Here is a 22,796-nt window from a genome sequence, read left to right on the forward strand (position 1 = left end):
CTGTGACCTCTGATTTGAGTATTTGATTATCATGTGAGATGTTTTAGGTAATTTTTTGACCTTTGACAAAATTTCAATTATCTAGGAAGAATAAGCATGGCTGTGACATCTGCCGCTGTAAGAAATGTCCTGAGCACCCATGCAGTAAAATTTGTCCAGTGGGTTTCCAGGTGGACAGTCATGGTTGTCTTATCTGTAAGTGCCGAGGTAAGTCTGAACACATCCCCACTGTTTTCAAAGCAACCAAGGATTCTTTTTTTTTTTCTTTAAAAAAAAAAGACAAAAGAGGGAATGTGTTGTACTATTAATGAGACATGTTAAGTGAATGTTTCTTCCACTGAAGTTTAACAATCACTTTCTAAAGGAAAAACCCTTAAGTTCTCTTCATTTCTGTCTTCTTAATGTAATATAGGCTTAGGAAAGAATTTAAAATAGTATGTAATTAACAAGCACATTTGCCAGTGTAGTCACTTTCTTAGCTTCTCACTTTCTTCTCTACTCAAAAACTGTAGTTTTCACCTTCATCACTCCATATATGTCTATTTAATCAGGGACCTATTTAACTTTGATATTTTCAGATAACTGAATTTTCAACAGTGTGGTCACTCCCCCCACCAGCGTAGATGATGACTCTTACATTCCTTCTTATTATGTCCAGTTCTTTTATTCCCATAAGTCTTTCATGTAGTCCCTACCAATTCCTTCCCTTTAATTTTTTTGTTTTTATTTTCTTCAGTATTTTGGGAATACCAGTGTACCATTTGAGTGGTCTATTTGTTTGTCTCTCATTCTTTCTATATAACCATGCCATTTCCTTTTATGATCATAGGTAGCTCCCCAATAAATTCTTTTATGCCATTTCTTATGCTCAAGTTATCACTGGTAACAGGTCATTACACCCCTGTGTCTCTACTTCTACTTGACAAAAGATATTTGATTTCACCAATATGGGTATTCCCTCCACAAATATAAATACAAATCGCTCTGCATCTTAATAGATGTTTTCTTGAGTTGCTTTGACCAAATGTAAATATTCATCAGCTGATGACCAGCCTTCTGGTTATTGACTTCTGGTTCTTAAGCTGTAGACACAATATTCCTAAGTCATTACTCAACATCTTTCCAGTTTAGCTCTTGCCAGATCTTGGGTTCCACTCAGATAGCCTTTGGAAACCCAGGGTCACCTTCATATTTCCCATTTCTGATACTTGTAATAAACATTTATTAAGCCCCTGTTATGTGCCAGACACTGTGCTAAGCACAGAGGAGACAATTAATAAGAAGAAAGACAGTCCCTCTCCTCAAGAAGCTTATCATTGAATGTCCTCTTTTGAGAGAATACACAAAAGGAGGCAGGAAAGCAAGGGGCAGAGAGGACAAAGCATCAGATGGTACCCAGGGTTGGGGGCATCTTCTTGTTCTATGGAGGGGAAACCAGGCATAGCAGTAAATGTCAGACTGGAGTGAGTCATATGACAATGAGGTATCAGAAGGAGATGTTAGTCAACCCCCTCTATGGTTGATAAATGTCAGGATGTTCCTTTGATATCTCTTAGAGGGTGCCTATGGAAAATCATTAGACACTCCCACGTAATTTCCCACAAAGGTGAATTTAACGTGAAAGTAGTCTTTCACCAAAGAAGTATGTAATTAAATGTACACATGCAGAAAACTAAAAGTGTCTGCTATCAGATATTCCCCTGTCCTCAGGCTTCCTCTCCTGAAATTTTTTCTTCCTAAAAATCAGTAGTTCTTAAGATTTTCTATATCATCGGTCCCTTTGGCATTCTGGTAAAGCCTGTAGACCCCTTTTCAGAGTAATATGTTTGTATGCTAAAAGCAAAATACATAAGATTGCAAAAGAAACCAATTGTAGTGAAATTTACATATCAAAACTTTAACAAATCAATTCTAGTGTCCCCAAGTTTAAAACCTCTATTGTAAATGAAATGAAGCTTATACCTTATTCCTACAATTACCCAGACAAATCAGCTTTGTTGTGTCCCAGGGAAATCCATTTTAAATGACTAGCTACTCCATCAGATAGCTTCCTTTAAAAAATTTTTTTTCAAACTTCTTGATTTTGAGTTCCTTATGGAAATAAATACATTTGATTTTGAATGGGAGAGAAGAAGGGAGGGCTGAACCATGTAATATTAAAATTAACAGATTACAGCAATGCTAATATATTACAGGGACAGCTAGGTGGCTTAGTATACAGAGTGCTGGGTCTATAGTCAGGAAGACTCATCTTCCTGAATTCAAATCTGGTCTCAGACATTTACTAGCTGTGTGAACCTGAGTGAGTTACTTAACCCTGTTTGTCTCAGTTTCCTCATCTATAAAGTCAGCTGGAGAAGGAAATGCAAACTACTCCATATCTCTGCCAAGAAAACTCCAATTGGGTCACAAAGTCATCCACAACTGAAATGACTAAACAATATGTTACAGAAGAAGTGACCTTTTGTATCGGAAATTCTCTGTGTACACACAAACACACACACCAACTCTCCTGTTTTACCATGGAAACTGGGGCACCAAAGGAGGCTTGAAATGATTCTTCTACCTCCATCTTTTCTGCTATCATACTCCTGAACCAGAGGGAGGGAGATATTGATCCACAGTTTCAGTTACCAAAGCTTCCCTAAAAAAAAAAAAATAAGCCATTGAAGTTAAATTTATATATTACATAGACTTTCTTCCTCTGATGGAACTGCTTTTATATGTAGCTGCTTTCTCACTATCTTCTACAGAAGCTACGCCTTCAGCATCCATTGGGCCCCCTGTGCAGACAGGTACTTGCCTGTCTATGGATGGACGACATCATAAAAATGAGGAAAGCTGGCATGATGGATGCCGGGAATGCTACTGTCATAATGGACGGGAAATGTGTGCCCTGATCACCTGTCCTGTACCTGCCTGCAGCAATCCCACAATCCGGCCAGGACAGTGCTGCCCATCATGTTCAAGTAAAGCTTGGTTTCTGTCTTGTCCTTAAGGAAATACTGTCTGCCTTATCTTTCCTCTTGCATTTCTGGATTTATGATCTGGCTTATAGAAACAGATCAGATACTATTCAGTAAGCACTTATTAAGCACCACCTATGTGCCAAGCAGTCTGTTAGATTCAAGGGATACAGAATCAAAACTGGTAATAGTTCTTACTCACAAGAAACTTACCCTCTTCTAAAGGGGTAAGTGCAAGGTGGTTTTTGTTTTGTTGTTTTTTTTCCAGCAATAGCAACAACAAATGCAAGCATAAAAATTAAATGTTTAGCTAAATACAAAGATCATACTCAAAGCTGTGAAAAGGACTGTTTTTCATGTACCCCCTGGCCATATGTAGATGCAAGGACTGGGGAGGAAGTCAGCAGTGTGGTGCAACAGGGAGATGTATAGTACAGTACATAGTATTGGATTTGGAACCTGAAAGAAAGGAAAGAAGGAAGGATGGAGGCCAGGAAGGAAGACTCAAAGGAGCAAAGGAAGGAGGAAGAGAGGGAGGAAAGGAGGAGAACATTTAAGTGCTTACTTCATGCCAGGCACTGTGCTTTTGCTAGGGATACAAATACAAAAAACAGGACGGTCCTTGCCTTCAAGGCCCTTACATTTTAATAGGGAAACAAAACTATTTACCTTGGACAAATCACTTACCTTTCAGGACCTTTTTTGACTTCATCTCTGAAATGAGGGGGTTAGACTTGATGGCCTTACAAATCATTCCAGCTCTAAATCTATGCTTCTCTGAGACCTTCATGATACAGTCTAAGGCTTGGTGGGAAATAAACAGAGCCATGGGACCTGTACTAGGCCAAGTTCAGTTCAGCTTTGAGGGTCCAGAAGCGAGATAATAGGACAGTTGTTAAATGAGAAAGTAAAGTGCAAGAAAAGGTTCCAAGTCAAGAGGTATGTTCACAGACTAGGTAAGTTTGGTTAGAAGGAGTTAGCGGCATCTATGGGAGTAGACAGGCCAAAGTGAGTCAGAGAAAACTAATTACCAATCAGAACAAAAGAAAAGTTATTAAGCTTCAGGAAAGAATTTTTATAGTTTGTCACATTCAGCAAGCTAAATATTTTTACCAATTTTTGTTCTCCCCAATAATCCAAAGCTATGGACATCTCCCACATTCATTGCCTGTCTTCTAAATAGGAAGGATGTATGTTGGGGTAAAAATGGACACTGCTTATTTTTTAAAGCTGTTAAGCCACTTGGATGAAGGGTTGAGCTGTGTTTTAGAAAGGGTTAATTCATTTATATTACTAAATGTTAACCATACATTTTATTAGTACAAATACCTATAACATCTACATGTATAGTCTCTTCTCTTCTAGTGATAGATACAATCCTTCCAGATAAGCCTTCTTTGTGGCCCCTACATGACCAAAAGTCCTAGACTTGGGTAAGACTAATGGGACAGAGGCAGGTAAGGGTCTTCTTGTGACCCTCACTAGCCTGGTCTGGTTGCACCAGGGATTTGGGAGTGTGAAGAGAGAGACCTGTCAGTGGTCTTAGGCAGTAACTGACTCTTTCTTTCCTGAGTGATATCCTCTTCCAACTATTTAATCCTCATGCTTAATTCCTCTTGCCCCTAGTAGGGTTTGGATACCCACTGTGCTAGCCTCAGGTTCCCCACAAGGACTTGAATCCTCATATGTAACTAATAAAATTTTCTTCTAAGAGAAAAAGACTGAGTGAGCTTAAAATTTAATTTAACCAGGAAAATGGTGCTATTTTTATTTCTTGGAAAAGGATACTTAGAGGTACCTATTTATAATGTAATCTTTTGGAAGGAAAAATCTGCAAGGTGTCCAGTTAATTCATCAACCCCTGCCCTTCCAGTCCTTCTCTGTATTCTTAATATTATTGCCACAAATGGAGAAATTAAATATCTAGAATGTTAAGTCACAATGATGGTGATAAATACAGTCTCAAGAAAAAAACAGAGCAGATTCAAAAATTAAATTGTCTGAATTATATTTGTTAATGATAATCATGTGTGACTGATCAGCTGAAAGGCACTTGACCTCTCAGTGTCCCTGTATCTCTCTAAGATTATAAGGTACTGTACAATTGCTGATCTGCATTAATAGAGGGAGTTACCTCACCACTAATGAAATCACGGTCTCAGTCCACTACAACTTCTCTAACAGGCACTACAACTAATCTAGCCCCATTTTGTTAGATGGCGAACTCCTTGAGAGCAAGGAATGGGGTTTGTGGGGGGTTTTTTAGATCTCCAGTTCTTAATACAGTAGCTGTCATATAGTAGGGGCTTAATAAATGTTTATTAACTTATCTTGATCTCAATATTTATACAAATCTTTATCTTTTTCATCTTTTACACTGATTTTGGAAAGAGCAAATCTTGTTCCCATTTTGCAGCTGAAAAAGCAAACACAGAGAGATTTTCTGATTTTGTAATGTATCATGCTCAAAAGTCATACAATGTCTAGAAAGGACTTTGGAAATCATCTACATTAGCCCCCATTTTATAGAGAAGGAAACTGAGGCACTGAGAGGCTATCTACATATATATTATATATACACACATACATATGTGTGTATAATGTGCAGTATACATAATACTATATGTATTTCACATATATAATATACTATTATACACACACACATTATACATATAATATATTTTACTAAAGATAGTCCCTTTCATGGTTTATCTCTTGTGTATTCTTCTTAATGAAGGTTCCAAACTTGTTAATCTGAAACACTAGTGACTTCAGGAGGGAACAGAACGATTCACTTCCAGCCCCTTGCCCAGTCAGCTTTTAGGATCTATCTTTCTTCCTGGGTAGTCCTAGTCAGTTCTTTTTTCTATTGTCAAGATAAAGGAGCTGCTACTGAACCTTTCTCAAGTTAGACTAAAGGTTCACCCACTGCTATTTTTTCCTCAGGTTTCCCTTACTCTTTCTTACCCTTTCTCTTTCTGTTTTTCTTTCGTATCCCACCTCTCTCAGGTCCCTCTCCTGTTTTGCCTTGAAGCAAGTTGTATAGGGGAAAGGGTTAGAAAGGTAAGGAAAAATGGAAATATACATGGCTATTTATTCCTATGACTTGCCTATCTTTCCTCTTTTGTGTCAGGGTCTAGGAACCATCAACCCTTAGAAAAGCAATTCTCTCTTCAAGGAGAATTGTTTTCAATTTTTCTACAGGTGTCCTAAGGAAGCCTTTTACTGATTCTCCTGTGTGAGCAGTCAACTTTAAGAAAAAGTGTTTCTCTCTTGGCAGCACGAAATGCATTATTATAATTTGTCCATTCCCTTTCTTTCCTATCGCCAAACCCCTATCTCAGTTTACACAAGTCAGTTTGCATTCTGTCTTCCCTTCTCCTGTTTGGATACTGAAATGTTGGGTACTTTCACACTAGATCTACTATTTACTAGTTACTACATTACATTATGTATTACATTACTACTATTTACATCAGCCAATATCATATTTCTGTCATCTTTAAACATGACAAAAGTACTCTCCTGCCCCATCTTTATCCCTGTCCTTTTGGACCAAGAAAACCAAAGTTATCTCCCTAACTAGGTTTCAGCTGTGACTCTCACTTTTGACTTGCCATCACGACTACAGAGTTCAAATTACATTGATCATGGTATTGATTGGTATATGGAGTCTTTATTTTGCACTGGGGAGCATTATAAGAATTGTGTTCACTATGACATGTAAAAGGTGTTTCTACCATGTTCCAACTATGTTCATCACTTGCAGCCCTCTCTTGATGTTCTTATACGATAATCTGTGAACAGACTGTCCTCATCCTTCTTAGCTCCCCAGTGCAATTCCATGGCAGCTCTCAGTACCTTTCAATATACTCCTAATATTGAATTTCCTCCCTATCATCATCATCTCATTTGAGGGACAAAAGACTAAAATAGTCTCTGTTGGAGAATGATGGCAGTTATCAACAACCTCTCAATTTTTGCCTCTCAATGGTATCTTATAACACAGGTCTAGTCTTCAATGTGAATTCTCCATCTGTTGATTGTACATGAACATTCCTGTTCAGTTTCCTGGCAGGCAGTCTTAATTTGGGTGTACCCAGTTTGATTACAGGACATATTTCCAAGTTTTCAAATACTTAAGCTCCAGAAAGTTAATGGAGTGCACAGGGCATTGGGTAGGATGAAAAAAAAAAGGAGTCAAAATTCTCTGAACTTTTTCTGGGAAGTTTATACAAGATTCAAACAGTTGATTTCTCTGTAATTGCTAATCACAGTTCACCTCTGCAATCTCTTGAAAGTGATCAGTGTAATCCAGTTTGAGGAAGAAGTTATCTTATCTTTGGCATTAATTCTGTTATTACTAAGATGGATCATAAATCACCCTGTTTTTTTAGCATGATGAAAGCAACTTCTGCTCTCTCCTTGTATCAGTATGCATGTTTATTATCCTGCTTTTAATTTTGTTTCTTGATCAAAAGAAGTTGAAAGAATTATCAACCATTTCTCTAGACTAGTGACTCATGAGCTAAAAAGCATCAGAGCCTTCAAGAACTTCTGAGAACAATATGTAAATGACAATACTTCCTCTCATAACCACTTGTTTTCACCTTGTTTGATTTCTCAGATGAATTCGTGGTTCAGAAACCAGAGCTAAGCAGCCCATCCATTTGCCATGCTCCTGGAGGAGAGTACTTTGTGGATGGAGAAACATGGAATATTGACTCTTGCACCCAGTGTACATGTCATAGTGGGCGTGTGTTGTGTGAAACAGAAGTTTGTCCTCCCCTTCTTTGCCAAACTCCCTCCCGTACCCAGGATTCCTGCTGTCCTCAATGTACAGGTAACCAGAGTATGCTTGATCTTACTGACGAACTTGGTAGACCAGGCAGTTAACCATTTGAGTAAAGAGCAGGGTCAGATTAGAGATGTTGTCAAACCAATGCTTCAAAGAAAGCTGACTTAAAAAAGGACTTGCCCCAAGCTCAAATGTAAATGCTGGAGAGCATTAAGATGCCCATTATCATACCTCCTCAAAGCATTCTTTTCTATGGTTCACATTTATTTCTTGGAATTAATGTAACATTGAAGAAATCATCGTGTTTATGAGTACCATTTATCTTGCTTACTACATGTCAAACCCACAAAATACTTAATTTCCAGAATAAGGCCATAAGCTTATCTTGAATGATCTTGCTCATATAAATTTTCTTTTATGTTTCTGTTTTGAATGAATAGCTATGCCACCCTTAGGATGTATAAAAAAATGTTACTTTGAATCCTTTGAAAGACGTTTATGGGTTTATGACTCTATTAGTATGAAAACAAAGGAATTTCTTTATGTCTACCCTTTTTGATTATCATTCAAGAACCTGATGATGTTATTTCTAGATAAAGTTTAAAAGATTTGATATAACATAAATATAAAGAATATCACATGATTGATTTGACTTCTTTTATCAGATAGCTTCTAAACATGGGTGGTTTGACCATCTCTCCACGAAAAAGCAATACTCATAAACTCCTCAGTTGTTATTAAGCTTATCAAATAACAGAACAAATTATTTTATTCTGCTACCTCTCATAGAATTTCTTTTTAATATATCTATGAGTCTGTACTTACAAGCTTGTTTATCTTAGCATATTAGTATACAATTGAAATATAACTTTTGATGGATAGTCTAAACAACATTTTTTGTTGTCAGGATTACGCACAGCAGTCAAGGTCTACTAGATAATAAAAACGATGATGATAATGATAATAATGAAAGTTAGATGTAAATAATTGTAATTCAAGACAGAATGTGAAAGTTCATAAAGTAGCACCAAGTGCTCCATTAGTTCCTGGGGAAAGATTAAAAACAAAGGTGTTTAAATTCAAAAGAAGCAATACAAGTGGCAAGTAAAGGTGTTTGGTCAGGTTCTTTTTTTCCTGTTGCTCAGTAAGTAGCTGTAGAATGGCTTTTGTCTTTTTTCCTAGTTTTTCCTTTTTTCTGTATTCAGTGTTTTCAGGTGTTGGGAGAAATTGGGCTGTAGAATATAAATAAGGAAATAAAGTAGAGAGTAAAGAGGTGTAAGATGTAAATCAAGTAAGTATATGAAGGACAAAAAATAATGAGGGTCTGTGTGCAGGTTACGAGTAGAGAAGAGGAGTGCTAATGGATGAGATGACCAAATAAAATTTGCAGCTAATGTTCTGTAGGAATCAGGTGCTTGCTGAAATAAAAAACCTTCCTCCTCGTTCTTTTCCTTGACTCCCTCAATCTTGTGCTCCATCACAAACAACAGAGTAGGATTTTCACTTCTGATCTTTTTTCTGCCTTTGAGAGCTTCACATTGCTTGGGAATAGTCATCCTGACTCTTTTCCTCATTCTATTACGTCTTCTGTTCCCATCTTATTGCTTCTATTGAATACTGAGACATAAGCTTATAGTGAAATACCAAGGTTTTTATTTTTGTTTTGTTTTGGGTTTTTTTTTTAACTTCTCAGCACACAAAAGTATAGTGGTGAGTTGCAGGGGCCAGGGTTGGCAGACATTGTCAGTGACTTCCCACTAATGGAAAAAAAAAAGCTCTAACTTAAAATAAAGCAGCATTCAGTCCTCGGAACAAAAATATATCCTCTTGACAATGATGACCGGTTTCCACTCTTCCTCTTCACCCCTCCCCAAAGAAAAGTCACTGAGAAAGGCTATAGAAAGGTATTCAGATCTTCTACCTCTTTCACTAAGATCTCTATATCTGAGCAGAAAGGTGAACATGGACATAGTGGTGAACTCCCGTGATGTATTTTCCATTCTCTGACCCGTTCTTCTTCCTCTATCATTAGTGCCTAAGACTTAATCCCCTTCCCATTTGAATCTAATAGAGATGTGCAGAAATATGTTCTAATGGTTCCTTTGAGACTTTCAGGGTGAATGTCCTGTTATCTTTAGTCAACAGTAAGCAACATAGTCTCTGTGAAAATCCTTTGTGGGTGATGTGTTCTGCAAGCATATGGCAGGACCTGGGGTCTCTTTGGTGTTGTAACTTCTACTCTCACCAGCCATAAGCTTTCTGTGCCTTGGGAGACAGCCTTCAGGAGCTGATATGGATGAAAAAGAGTTGTCCCCTGGTGGCCATCCTCTCTGGGATGAACCTCTCCTACCTTGACAAGGCTGGTCCTTAAACCTCAAACATGTAAATTATTGCTGAGTTTCCCACCTTACTGGGACCTGAAGAAACTTCCACTTCCCTGGCATAGCCTTGGAGAACCCAGGGTCATAGCCATGCCACAATGAGGCATCTGACTAGGATTTAAATAGAGAATTAGATAATTATAATCATCATAGATATTAAAGAAATTAGGCCAGGAGAAAACACTGCATCTTTGTTTCCCAGTAGTTTCCTCTTCTCTTTCTAGAGTCATATGAAATATTAAGCTTCCATAGACTATATACACCTCTCTATATTTAACTGCCTCCTGGACAGTAATTTAGATTTTCTATCATCTAATTATATACACATCTAAACTTGGGAGGTTAGAGACATTTTCTTCTTGGTCATCTGATGACCTGAAAATGAAGATTAAAAAATTATCTTTCAGGCCTGCCTAAGTTGGCCTTTCTGTTTTATTATTTGCATATGCTTTTTAATGTGTATACTCAGAGGCCTAAATGTTGGCCACAATCTTTATCAGACAAAGTGAAGAAGACTCATTATGTCGCACCATTAGTGGCCTACATCCTCTTCTTTTCCCTGCTGACTTGTGTGTCCATTTTTCCAGATGAACCTCTTCAGCCTTCCTCATCAAATAATGAGAGCATGCCTAGTTACTGCAAAAATGATGAAGGGGACATATTCCTGGCAGCTGAGTCGTGGAAACCCGATGTTTGTACCAGCTGCATATGTATGGATAGCATGATTAGCTGTTACTCTGAGTCTTGCCCTTCAGTCTCCTGTGAAAGACCTGTTTTGAGAAAAGGCCAGTGTTGTCCCTACTGCATAGGTAAGACAAAGAAAAAAAAAGTCTTAATCTCTCTGAGCGGCTATTGAAAATATATTAGCAGCTATTGATCTAGTCGGGGTATTCATTTGACCAGTTGGCACTCCATACAAAACAGAACAGAATTGGGAATCCCAATCAGAGGAAAAATTGGAAGAATTTCCCTGAGAAACTGTGTACCAAGAAGAATCTAAGATGTGCTCTCTCAGAATGTCGCTGTAGTTTGAGAAGTTTGAGATCTGCTTATGTCCTTTTGCTATTTCTGGACTTTGAGCTTCATTTTTCAGAAATTCCTTTTTCCGTCCAAGAAATACTTCTAGGATGAATACCACATTGTGGCCTTCTCTTCCTGAGAGAACTATTGCAATATGTATTTCCACCCATCCAAAGATCCATGATTTATTGGTGTGAATATTCCTTACACCAATACAGATCACAAACTGCTCTCCCTCTAAGCAGCCTTTGTAAGTTTCCGTGACCCAAAGCATTCATCATCTGGTAGCCAGTCTTGGGATGAGCAGCTGTGAATTCAGCTAAGCTAGTCCTTGACCAGCAGGCGTCCAGGCTGTTGCCAGCCTGACATTCAAAATTTTTCCAGCTTAATAGACTCTACTAGAAACTGTGCTAGCAAAGCCTTCAGGAATCTAGGACCACCTCCACTCCATGATGAGGCATCATAAATTAGATTTTAGTAGAAGCTTATATTATCCACGGGAATATAATAAGTCAAAATAGTGCTAATGTAGAAAACTATATCACTTTAATCTTCTTTTCATACTCTATTATTTTTTTTCACATCAGTTCCCTGATTGAATTCAATTCAATAAATACTTTTTAAACCACTACTATGTGCAAAGAACTATGCTAGGTAAATAAAAACAAAATAGTGCCTGTCCTCTAGGATCTTACATTCTGCTGAGTTCTCACTACTAAGGACTTGTAATGTAGCATTCCCCATATTGTGATCCATTTCCTGAAAATCAACGAAGTTGATGTGCAGAAGGTTCAGTGGTCACTGCAACAACCATCCCTAATCACAGGGAACAAGAGTTATTCTGGAGTCTGGAGGGACTCCATCAATTTCCTCTGCCCATCTAGTGAAATTCGACCAATAGAAACTTTAAAAAAGTAGCCTTTTCTCTAAAATTTATCATATTTGTTTCTTTTACTAGGAAATCCTTCTGGCCGCAGAGTCATCTGAGAGATAGTGATATGTGTAAATTTCTAGAATGGTGTATAATGGGACATTCATATCTTATATAGTAGTAGAGTTCATAATTAGATTATAATGTTCTAAAATGTAGGCAAGCTCTATCATCTCTACCTACTGGCTGTCTGCAGCATCAGTGATGCGGGTGTGATTTCCATACTCACATGCCTTTAGGATGATACTTGGAAGAACAAGATGTAGCCTTTCCGGCCACAAAGTTATCCATCAGTTCTGATTCTTGATATGAATGAAGTAGAACTCAGAGGTTAACTACCATTTCTCGAGGGATACCTCTTTGTTTTCTGATATTCTTGCCACCATTTCTTCAAAGACTTTACATCTTCCCATTAAGATCATCTTGATCAGTTATATTAATAGCTAGCATTTTATAATAGCATTTTCACATTCACAGAGCACTTTATAAATATCCTCTCAGTTTATCTTCACAATTACCTTGTGATGTTGATGTTATTCCCATTTTTTACAGAGGAGGAAACTGAGGCAGATAGAAGTTAAGTGACTTGCCTAGAGTCACACACATAGTGACAAAGTCTAGATTTGAGTTCAGGGCTCCCTAACTTTATGTCCAGCATTATCCACTGTGACATCTAGCTGCCTCATTATCTTAATAAGCTACCTTAGTTCAATTTACTTGGGTTTTTTTTTTCAAGGGGGGGGTGGTTAAGTGAGACAGTGGATATATTGCCTTTTGTGACTTGGATGCAAAGTCGAAACCAAATCCAATATTTCTGTCAATAGAAACTTCTGATATAAAAGAATCATACAGGCCCATGAAAAGTAATAGGACTAAGAAATGCCTTGTAGCTCTGAAAACAGAAAAGGTAATTTCTGTGTATTCTTAATCATCATATTCTATTGAGCAGAAATTATCTCAGCCCCTGAAATAGTTTGTCAGATACTGACAATAGGTGATTTTACATTCTCAGTTGTAGGTTTTGGTTGATTGTGATTGCTGCTGGATCAAAGACAGGCAACTGGGATGTAGGTGTGTGTGCATGACAAAGGGAATACTACTAACATTTTAAACAATATAGACAATTATTTCTATTTTGTGTCATCCAGCCTGATTTAAGGTAATTTCTAAATTTGTAACAGGAAGAAGTAGGACTAGCCCATCTCAAAGGTCCCTTCTAGATCTGATATTCAAGTGATTCCGTGGCTTGAATGAATACATTTTGTCACTGTTCAGCGACTTCGTTGTTAGTCTTATAATCAAGTTTTGTTTGTCTTAAATAAGATCTCCCATCCCCCTCCTTTTTTTTTTTTTTTGTAAATCAATACAAACTTTGTCATATCTTGGAGAATATGTCAGAATGAATGTAAACTCTAAAAAGTCATTTTAGGAAGATGAGGTGCAGGAAAAGCTAGAGGTCGTGGCCAAGGGTAAAAACAAAACAGGGAAACTAGTCCAGGATGTTAGATTCTGGTTGTGAAAATAGCAATCATAACAGTAAATGTATGAACTACCTTTTATCTGACAATCTCCAAGTGGATTGCAGCTATTAAGTCAGATTTTCTTAGTACATACACCATTCTCTGGCAGCCCATTAGACATTTTTGAAAACTATATTCAATCTTTCCAGCTCTAGTATATGATATTACAGTCCTTAAGGTATCCATCTGTGAAACCACTTGAATGGCCAAAAGGCCTATCTGGCCACTTGTTCTCATTAACTTCTAATCACATTAAACCTACAAAGAAAATTAAAGTTAAAAAAAAAGGAATAGGAAAAGGAAATTATTGATTAATCCCAGAAAAACAATATAAATGTTAGTAAGCATTTATTAAGTACTTGCTCTGTGCTAGGCATTGTGCTAAGTGCTGAGGATACAAAAAGAGGCAAAGTCCCTGCCCTCAGGGAGCTCACAATCTAATGGAGGAGACAAGAAACAAACAAAATATATACAAACAAGTTATATACAAGATAAAAACGAAAAAAATTAAGAGGGAAGGCACTAGAATTTAGTCAAACTGGGAAAGGCTTCCTGTAGAAAATAGGATTATAGTTGGCACTTAAAGGAAGTCTGAAGATAGAGATGAAGATCAGTGCAGGAAAGGGGGATACCCAGAGAAAATGTGGAAATCGAGAGTCTCCCTCGTGGAACAGCAAGGAGGCCTGTGTCACTGTATCAAAGTGTACATAGCAGGGAGGAAGATATAAGACTGGAAAGGTAGGAGGAATCGAGGTTAAGAAGGACTTTGTATACCAATTGTAGAATTTTGTATTTGATCCTGGAGGTGATAGGGAGCCACTGCAATTTATTGAGTAGAGGAGTGATATAATTGGACTTGTACTTTAGGAAAATCACTTTGGCAGATGAAGGCTTGAGGTCAAAGACTTGAGGCAGGCAGACCCACCAGCAGGGTATTGCAGTAGTCTAAATGTGAGGTGATCAGGGCTTGCACCTCAGTGGTGGAAGTATCAGAGGAGAGAAGGGGGCTTATTGACAGATTAGATATGGGAGGTGAGAGATAGTGAGAAATCAAGGATGATACCTAGTTTGCCACCCTGGAAAGATGGTGGGCCATTTTACAATAAGAGGGAAGTTTGAAAGGGAGAAGGTTTAGGAGGAAAGATAATGAGTTCTTGTTTTGACATGATGAGTTTAAGATATCTGCTGGATATCCAGTTCAATATGTCTGAAAGACAGTTGGAAATGTGAGACTAGAGATTAGCAAAAAAGATGGGGTAGGAGAGGTAGACTGGGGAATCATTAGTGTTACTGTTATATTACAAACACCAATGCTGCCCTAAACAACTCAGAGATGACCTAAAATGTTTCACATACTTGAAATCCAGTGCCCTAGAGACCCACGAGATACATTTGGAAACTTCATGTGACTCATGAGGAAAATTTAGTGGCAATTCTGTCCTCCTAGAATTCAGTTTCTATTCCCAGTAAATACTCTGGGTAAAAGATCACACTGTAGAAAAGCTCCTAATTTGATTTATTATTTACAATTATGATCAAATAATTTTATTTATGACAATTTACTCTCTTATCTCAATCTTCCCAAAACAATAAATAGTTGCAAGATATTGGAGGATCCACAGGTTCCCCTTAATGTACTCTGATTGCTATAACTGATTGCACATGCACAAATTACTCTTCTAGGATGAAGAAACAAATCTGTTCATTTGGATTCCACTTTATCAGTTTGGTTTATAAGTGAGTAATCCTTTCAGCCCCTTGATGTGAACACTGTGTGTGTATGTGTGTGTATGATATGACATAATGAATGTCAGTCAAGCAAGCATTTGGAGTTAAGATTTGAGTTCAGATTATGCCTGTGTGATTCTGGTCAAGTCACTGAACCTCTGTGCGTTAAGAATTTACTCTCTGTCTGTCCATACACTAAGTACTGGGGATACCCCACCCCCACAATCCAAAACAACCCCTGTCCTCAAGCAGCTTACATCTGAATGGGGAAAACATATACATAAATAAGAAAATACACGATAAATAGAAAACAAATGGAAGGTAACTGTAGAGGGGAAGGCACTAATATTGGGAGACTTAGATAGGCTTACTTGCAAAAAGTAGATTTTGAGCTGAGTCTCACAGGGATCCTAAGAAGTAGAGATGCAGAGGGGGAGAGCATTCTAGGCCTAAGGGACAGTCAGGGTAAAGGATCTGTGTGGGGAACTTCAGAGGACAGAACTCCTTCCCTGACAAACCATAATCCATCTGTGACAATAGAGCATTCCTAGGGAGCTACTTGAAGCACAGAGGTTAAATGACTTGACCAGAAACAGAGTCTGTGGCAAAATATGAACCCAAATTTTAATTCCAAGTGCAGAATTCTATTATGTCATAACTGCCTCCATAAGCAAACAGTAGTTCCCAAGGAGTTAACTGACATCCCCACAGTCCCAGAAGCAGTAAATCCTCACAATAATAAGCTTTATAAATAGTAATATACTCAGTTTTACTATACAGATATAGAACAGCCATAGACAAGACTTACCTCAACTAATCAAAGCATACACTAGACAAACAGCAAAAGTTACTCCGTATATAAATGGTGGACTTTAGAATTGACTTATTTATTTAATGAGTTTAATGTTGTTTTTAAATCATAGGAAGTGATATCATCCTAAAGTGCTTGAGGTCTGAGCAATTCTGACTTATAATCAGCAAAACTTACCATCCACTCTTGTTGGTAGTCTCACTCAGTGAAATTGTTTAAAAGGTACGATCACTATAACTTGAAACAAAACGTTTGGTCGTTTCTGCTTATGTGTAGCGTGACCAGACAAGTCATTCAGTTTCTTTGAACTTCACTTTCCTCACGGTTAAAGGAGAGATCATTTCAAGGCAACCTTCATGTATCAAATGCCTACTCTGTGCCAGGTAGTATGTGAGGACCTGCAGATAAAAAGACAGAAGCAATTTGCATTCTACTGGATTATGAGTTACCACATTTACTTTCCTGGAGTGTTGAAAGGCAAGTGCTTTTGTAAACCTAACAGCATTATAGAAATGAAAAGTAGTAGTAGTAGTTGTTTTTCCCTTCATTGAGTAACTGCAGCTTTGAGTTCTCCTGTGGGTGAAACACTAAGATGATTTGTTTGCAAATCAATCTTCGATCCAGTTAATATCTGAAGCTACTTATTAGAAACTTCCCCTTGAGCAAAAGACCATACACCACTTGGTTAACTCTGAGATTATAAAGACCTTCCTACCATTCTCTTCAACTGGTATATACATAGCCACGCTTTCCTAATATTATAGGTGATTTGTATTCCTTAAATTAAACCCTTCTATTATACAGTATCATCTTCTTCTTAGATTCTTTTTCTTTAGGGTTATCTGTCAATCTCTCATATAACTTCTGGGAAACAATCTCATTGGTACATTTTCTGTTTTTAATTTTCATTGAGTTTAGTATCCCAGGAGTAAAAACAATGTGGTTTATAACCAATCCTCCATCCTTAAAGTAGAGATAGATCTTTGAAGTATTATATAGTGCATTTTTAAAGGTTATGATTTTGTGATGTTGGAACCACTTTCCCCTTTGTGTCAGTTTTCTGAGAGAACTTTGCCAATATATTTTCTTAAAATGAAAACATCTGTGCTTTACAGTTAAGTGTAATTCTGTAGCTGCTTGGGTGGTGATTACTGTGGATCTATTTGGCATATAGAACAGATTCTAGTGCATCATTTTGTCACATAACATTAGTATTAGTCTCAACAAAGACAAAGTCTAGATTATACCTTCTCTATCAGGAACTTTTAAAGTACTAAAAGACTTCTAAATTTGTGGCTGAGGCTCAAATGGTATGTCTCAGCCCACATCTCAGCTGAATGGCCTTTCTCATAATCTTTTCATTATCACATGTGACACTGTGGCTGTGAAAATCACCTTAGATGACCCAGGCTTTATTGTGATCTAGCTAAAGTCCAGGCCACTCCTTAGGATTTATAGAGGTGTTAAGAAGGTGCCTTATGGAAAGCCAGAGATTCAGTGTCATTCAGGATAAGAATGATGCTTTCAGGCATCATTGCCTTTCAGTGCTGTCGAGTGCCTTTCAGTGGCTAATCCCGTCCCAGAAATTCATAATGTGTTGACTTGCTCCTTTATAATCTCTAGAGACAGAGACTATGACATTTGTAATGAGAACATATCTAAGTAGAAAGGCTCTGCTGCTTGACTCCTATTAGTTTGAGTCCCAAACTATAGTCCATGTTGTAATTACTATTGGCAGGGAGATTTAAATGGCCACAATTGTCTCAAGTAGGTTATGTGCCTTTTCTTTTTAAAGTTTAGAGAGTGTAAAAAGACACTGGTTCTTGTAAAAAATGCTAGTTCTCAAGCCTGTCTTGAGTTATCACAACACACATCAGCAGTGTCTAATTGAGTTCTTTTTTGTCTTCCTTTCTCTTTTCCTTTCCCTCATTCTTTCTCTTTCTCTTCTTCCCTGTCTTTTTTCCTCCCTCCCTCCCTTTCTATTTTCCTTTTGACTTATTACCCCCCAAATCTCAAGTTGTACCTTATCATTTAAAAAACCTCCCTGTCCCCCAAAGCAGCTCCCCTTCTCACTTCGGCATTCTTTACCACTTCCTGCTGTGCAAATAAAATTATAGCGATCCTGGTTGACTTAGTGAGAGACTCTGCTGTGAAAATACCCGTTATCTTGGGTGTCAGCTACAGTCATTATATGAAAGCAATGGCTTGATCAGCAGGGAGGCTGGCAGTAGCAATCAGGCTGTGGGAAGAGGGCTGCTATCATTTGCATGTGGCCTCTTTTTTATTCAGGTGGGGATGTGAGCATTTACTAAATTGACACCAAGGTATCGAATAAGGATCCCTTCTTTCCCTTGGAAGCTTATATAAACATCAGCCATGTGTAAAAAACATAACTTGGGTCTTCAGCCCCTCAAATGGCCTGGCCAAGTAGTTAAGAGGCCCCAGGGGAGTTGCCAGAGTCGCATTCCCAAGGATCACTTATACTGTAAAATGGCAGCAGTGGGTAAGGCATATACAAGGACTAGACCAGCATTCTGGGGAATAGGGAAAGCTCTTCTTTGAAAGCCATGGTATGTATAGGGACATAGCTCTTACTGTCACTTTTCCTGAGCTTCCCTGTTTTATTTTATACAGTTCAAAAAGGAGATGCCCTTTATCTTCCCTGCTTGAACATTACCGGTTCTCTTTTCTTTCCTCCTCCTTTACACTGGCACTCACTTTCAACATGATTTCCAGTTGATGGGGAGTACATATCAATGCATTAGTTGATGAACTGTGTGATGTATCATTCAGTGCCTCTGTTGACACAGTACTCAAAGTGAAGGATGTGAGACTGGGAAATGTGCTCTCCATTTGGTGTCATGGGACCAAGAATTCAGGATTCTGTAGGACTTTAAAAAAAATTTATCCATGAAAGAGGGTAAAACACAAACACTGTTACTTTGCTTTTGATATACAGAAGTAGTCCAAACAGGTAAAAGTATCATGCATATAACTTTAGCAAGTTCTATAGTAATATAACTCTGGGGAAGAGTAGAGAGGGAACCTGTGAGTTCATTAGTGTAGAGAATTCCCCATGAGGAAACTTATCTCTAATATTGCAGATCACCAACTATTCTGCAACTTAGAAATCTTAGAAAATTTCCTGCGGCCCTTAGAGGTTGAGTGACTTGCCTGGAGTCACATAACCAGTATGTGTCAGAGACAGAACTTGAACATAGGTCATCATGACTCTGAGGCCAACTGTCTCTATGAAAGAAGGGGAACATTTCTCTTGTTCATTTTTGAAGTTTCAATCAAATGCTCCAGTCATTGTTGTTCAGAATGGACCTAAAGCTCATCCTCTTCCTGGCATGGGCTTTTTCAGTGAATGTTGAAAAAACCTATTATGGTTCTTCTGGACATCAGTCTCCTCATCTGTAAAATGAAGAGGCTGAACTAATTGGCCTCTGAGGCCCCTCCCAGTTCTAACTCTGTGATTCTATAATCCATCAAAAGAAGACAGAGAATTTCATGTCCCAAAAAATAAATTGAGTTGGAGGAAACAAAAATGTTATGAAAGAAAAGGTTCCTTGTATATCTCTTGTCCAACAGTGAAAGGCTTGAAAAGAGAGTTCAAACCATTTTCACAGTAATTTAGATAAAGCTTTGATAGCTGTATTATCATAATGAAAAAGATTAATCTAGATAATAGCGTTTTAACTTTACTTTCTATATTTGGATAAACAGTTGTCTTGTTCACTGTTCCCTCGAAAGAATTTTTACATTCTGTTATCTAATAAGTATAGTCTTCATAGTAAAGCACCAAATATTTATCAAGTTTGTCACTAAGGGCTTCATACAATTAAAATTACATTGGTATAACATTTGTGGGAAAAGAGACTATATTTTTAGATAATGACAGAATTGTGAGTGTCTGAATTAGTCTTAAGAGGTTTAACTATGTTCAGTTTACATTTTGCTCTCCAAGGAAGTCATTTGAGGCAAGATACTGTGTTGCCCATCCTTTATGGTTTACAGCTATCTCTACATAATTATCAAAGGAACAAGTGAATCTCATTTTTTCCCTTCTGGTCTTCAACTCAGCAAACATGTCTTAACTGTTGGGCACTGGGGGTACCAATATACAAATGAAATAACCCCTACCTTCAAGAAGCTTATGCTTTACTGAGATAATATAACACATATATAAGACAAAGACAGAGCCTCCTCAGTTGTAATGACTACAGGCATGTGCCACCACATCCAGCCTTCAGTCTGTTCTTTATGCCTTAAATTCCTTGTCTCTTTTCACTTGTTGAACTCTTATCCATTGTATACATACAAATTTATGAAGCTTTTCATGTTCCCCATAGTTGATAACAACCTTTCCTGTCACCCCTCACATTGTACTTCTTGAATAATGCTATATATACCTTGAAGATAGGGATGTTGTGACTAGCACAATCCTTTGCACATATTAGGTTCTTAATAAAAAACCTGTTTATTATATTATTTAATGGTATGACTTTTTTACCCTTCAGTGAATAAGAATGTGTTCACTTTCTTCAAAAGTAAAGAGAGTACAGTAAGTAGTAAGTACAGTAAGTTTGCCATCTTAAAAGGAAGATGGATTGGTCACATGGTGAAGATAAGGGATGTCTCTGGTCATATTTATAAAATCCAAATATATGGGATATTATTAGCAATAATAAATTATGCACTTTTATAAAACCATTAAGCATTAATTTACACACAGTGCTATGCAAAAGCAGGTTAAACAAACTCAATTCCCACTTTTAAAGACCTTAACATCACAAACCAAACTGACTTATTGTTGACAGTGTTCCTCAGAAAAAAGAAATTTCATCCTCTCTGTGGACCACCCCTGAGAATGTAGGAAATGATTGCTTTAGAGTTCTAAATTACACCCTTAGGACTTGAAAGAACCGATGCAGTTTTCAGGACTGCCTAAGTTGTTTTCACACTCTGGGTCTTTGCCTCCTTTAATGCCAGCATCTTATTCATAACCCACAGTATCAGTAAAGGGAAGAGTTTGCCCTGTGAAGCAATGGAAAAAACCAACCAGGGAAGGCATTGCTATTGTGATTTTTCTTGTCACACACCTCATACTAGAAAACATGGAAGTAGTAAGATGAATCCCTAGATCCAGAAGGACTCCATTTTTAAGCAATAATTTATTTTCTTCCTTGTGTGATCAGCTTCAGAGTAGGAAATGTTTCTATTACAGTGTACCCTGAAGTATCACATTGGCTACTAATAGAGGAAGAGATTCGTGTAGTTTATTTATTTTGCTCTTTCACAGAAGTTAATTAGCTTTCTAATATAATTAGCAAAAACAACTTAGGAGTAAAAATGAGGTTCAACCTTGACAAACATCCCTTCTTTTCCCACAAAAAATAATCATGATCTAAATTATACATTTAAAGTAGAATAAAGAAATAAGATTTTTTAAAAAGACAACAAGGAAGTGGGGACATAAAAACAGTTGGAGAAGTCAGTTAAACTTGAGTTAAGATTTCTCATTTTCTCCCTCCTTGTATCCACCACAATCAAAAGGTAAAAAAAAAAAAATGACTCCTTCATGACATGTCTGCATTCCGTGGTTGAAAGGTAGCAACATTCTGTGACTTAACAGTAGATTTGTGGTAGTGTGTGTTGTATGATGATGTCTCACATGTCTGCCTCCTACAAAGATTGTTTTTTAATGTACATTTGAGCTCTCTGACTTAAAACCATTACTGAAACTTCAACAAAGAGGGGTAAAGGGGAGAACCTTATCATAGTCTGTGACACATTCTTTTTAATACCTACAGATGAGATAAATCTTTGTCCTTTGAAGGGAGATTCATTTACTCTTGTCACACCTCCATAGTTTTCTTACAAGAATTCTCAAAATTCTTCCCAAGCAAAAGAAAAATCCAGGAAATAAATAAAAATGGAGGTTTTCCTGTGACTTCCCCTGTTGACATTAGAAGGACCAGATATATGAATTGAAACAAAAAATTATAGTAATCTTACTCTGAAAAAATTTTCATTCTTTCCCTCCTTTTTTTGCCTTATGGATTTTTTTTTAAATGCAGGGTGTTGGGGTAGCTAGTTGGCACAGTGCATACCGTGTTTCACGGATAATAAGACACTGTCTTATTAAATTTTTTGGACAGGAAAACACCAGAGGGCTTATTTTCAGGGGAGGGCTTATTTTAATGAACATTGACAGCAATTTTAATAAACAGGTAAATGTGAAAAAAAAATGTACCTTTATTCAATAAGCAAATCACTGGGGAAGAACAGGATGACGCGCTCACTGCTGCAGCTCTGATTGGATGCAGCTCGGAGCGCAGTGTGCGTTTCACGGGGGGAGGGGGAGACGGTGCATACAGAGGGTACCGTAATGTAGTGTGTAGCGCAGGGGATCACCTTCACTACAGTAGCAATCTCAATAGGGCTTATTTTGGGGGGAGGGCTTATTTTAGAGGAATCTTACACAGTACGGGGAGGGCTTATTTTCGGGATAGGTCTTATTATCGGGGAAACACGGTAGAGCACAAACCTTGGAGTCAGTAGGACCTGAGTTCAAATCTGGCCTGAGACACTTTACACTTACTAGCTGTGTGACATTAGGCAAGTCACTTAACCCC

At 37.6% G+C, this 22,796-nt stretch overlaps 1 protein-coding gene across 4 annotated transcripts in view; it reads left to right on the forward strand.

Moving 5' to 3' along the window:
• The window catches only part of CRIM1 (cysteine rich transmembrane BMP regulator 1), a 249,232-nt gene that overhangs the window by 202,760 nt on the left and 23,676 nt on the right, over positions 1 to 22,796 (forward strand). For 2 of the 4 annotated variants that reach the window (XM_069072190.1, XM_069072189.1), the window contains 4 exons: positions 86 to 207; positions 2,754 to 2,969; positions 7,594 to 7,809; positions 10,733 to 10,954. In XM_069072190.1, the coding sequence (XP_068928291.1) occupies positions 86 to 207; positions 2,754 to 2,969; positions 7,594 to 7,809; positions 10,733 to 10,954 (776 nt within the window). The remainder of the gene's footprint in view (positions 1 to 85; positions 208 to 2,753; positions 2,970 to 7,593; positions 7,810 to 10,732; positions 10,955 to 22,796) is intronic. The other 2 variants (XM_069072192.1, XM_069072191.1) reach the window with 2 other exon arrangements.

Source organism: Petaurus breviceps, unplaced genomic scaffold (assembly GCF_028583685.1).
Source record: "Petaurus breviceps papuanus isolate PSGF00001 unplaced genomic scaffold, PetGlider_PUasm1.0 90845, whole genome shotgun sequence".
Lineage (NCBI taxonomy): Eukaryota > Metazoa > Chordata > Mammalia > Diprotodontia > Petauridae > Petaurus > Petaurus breviceps.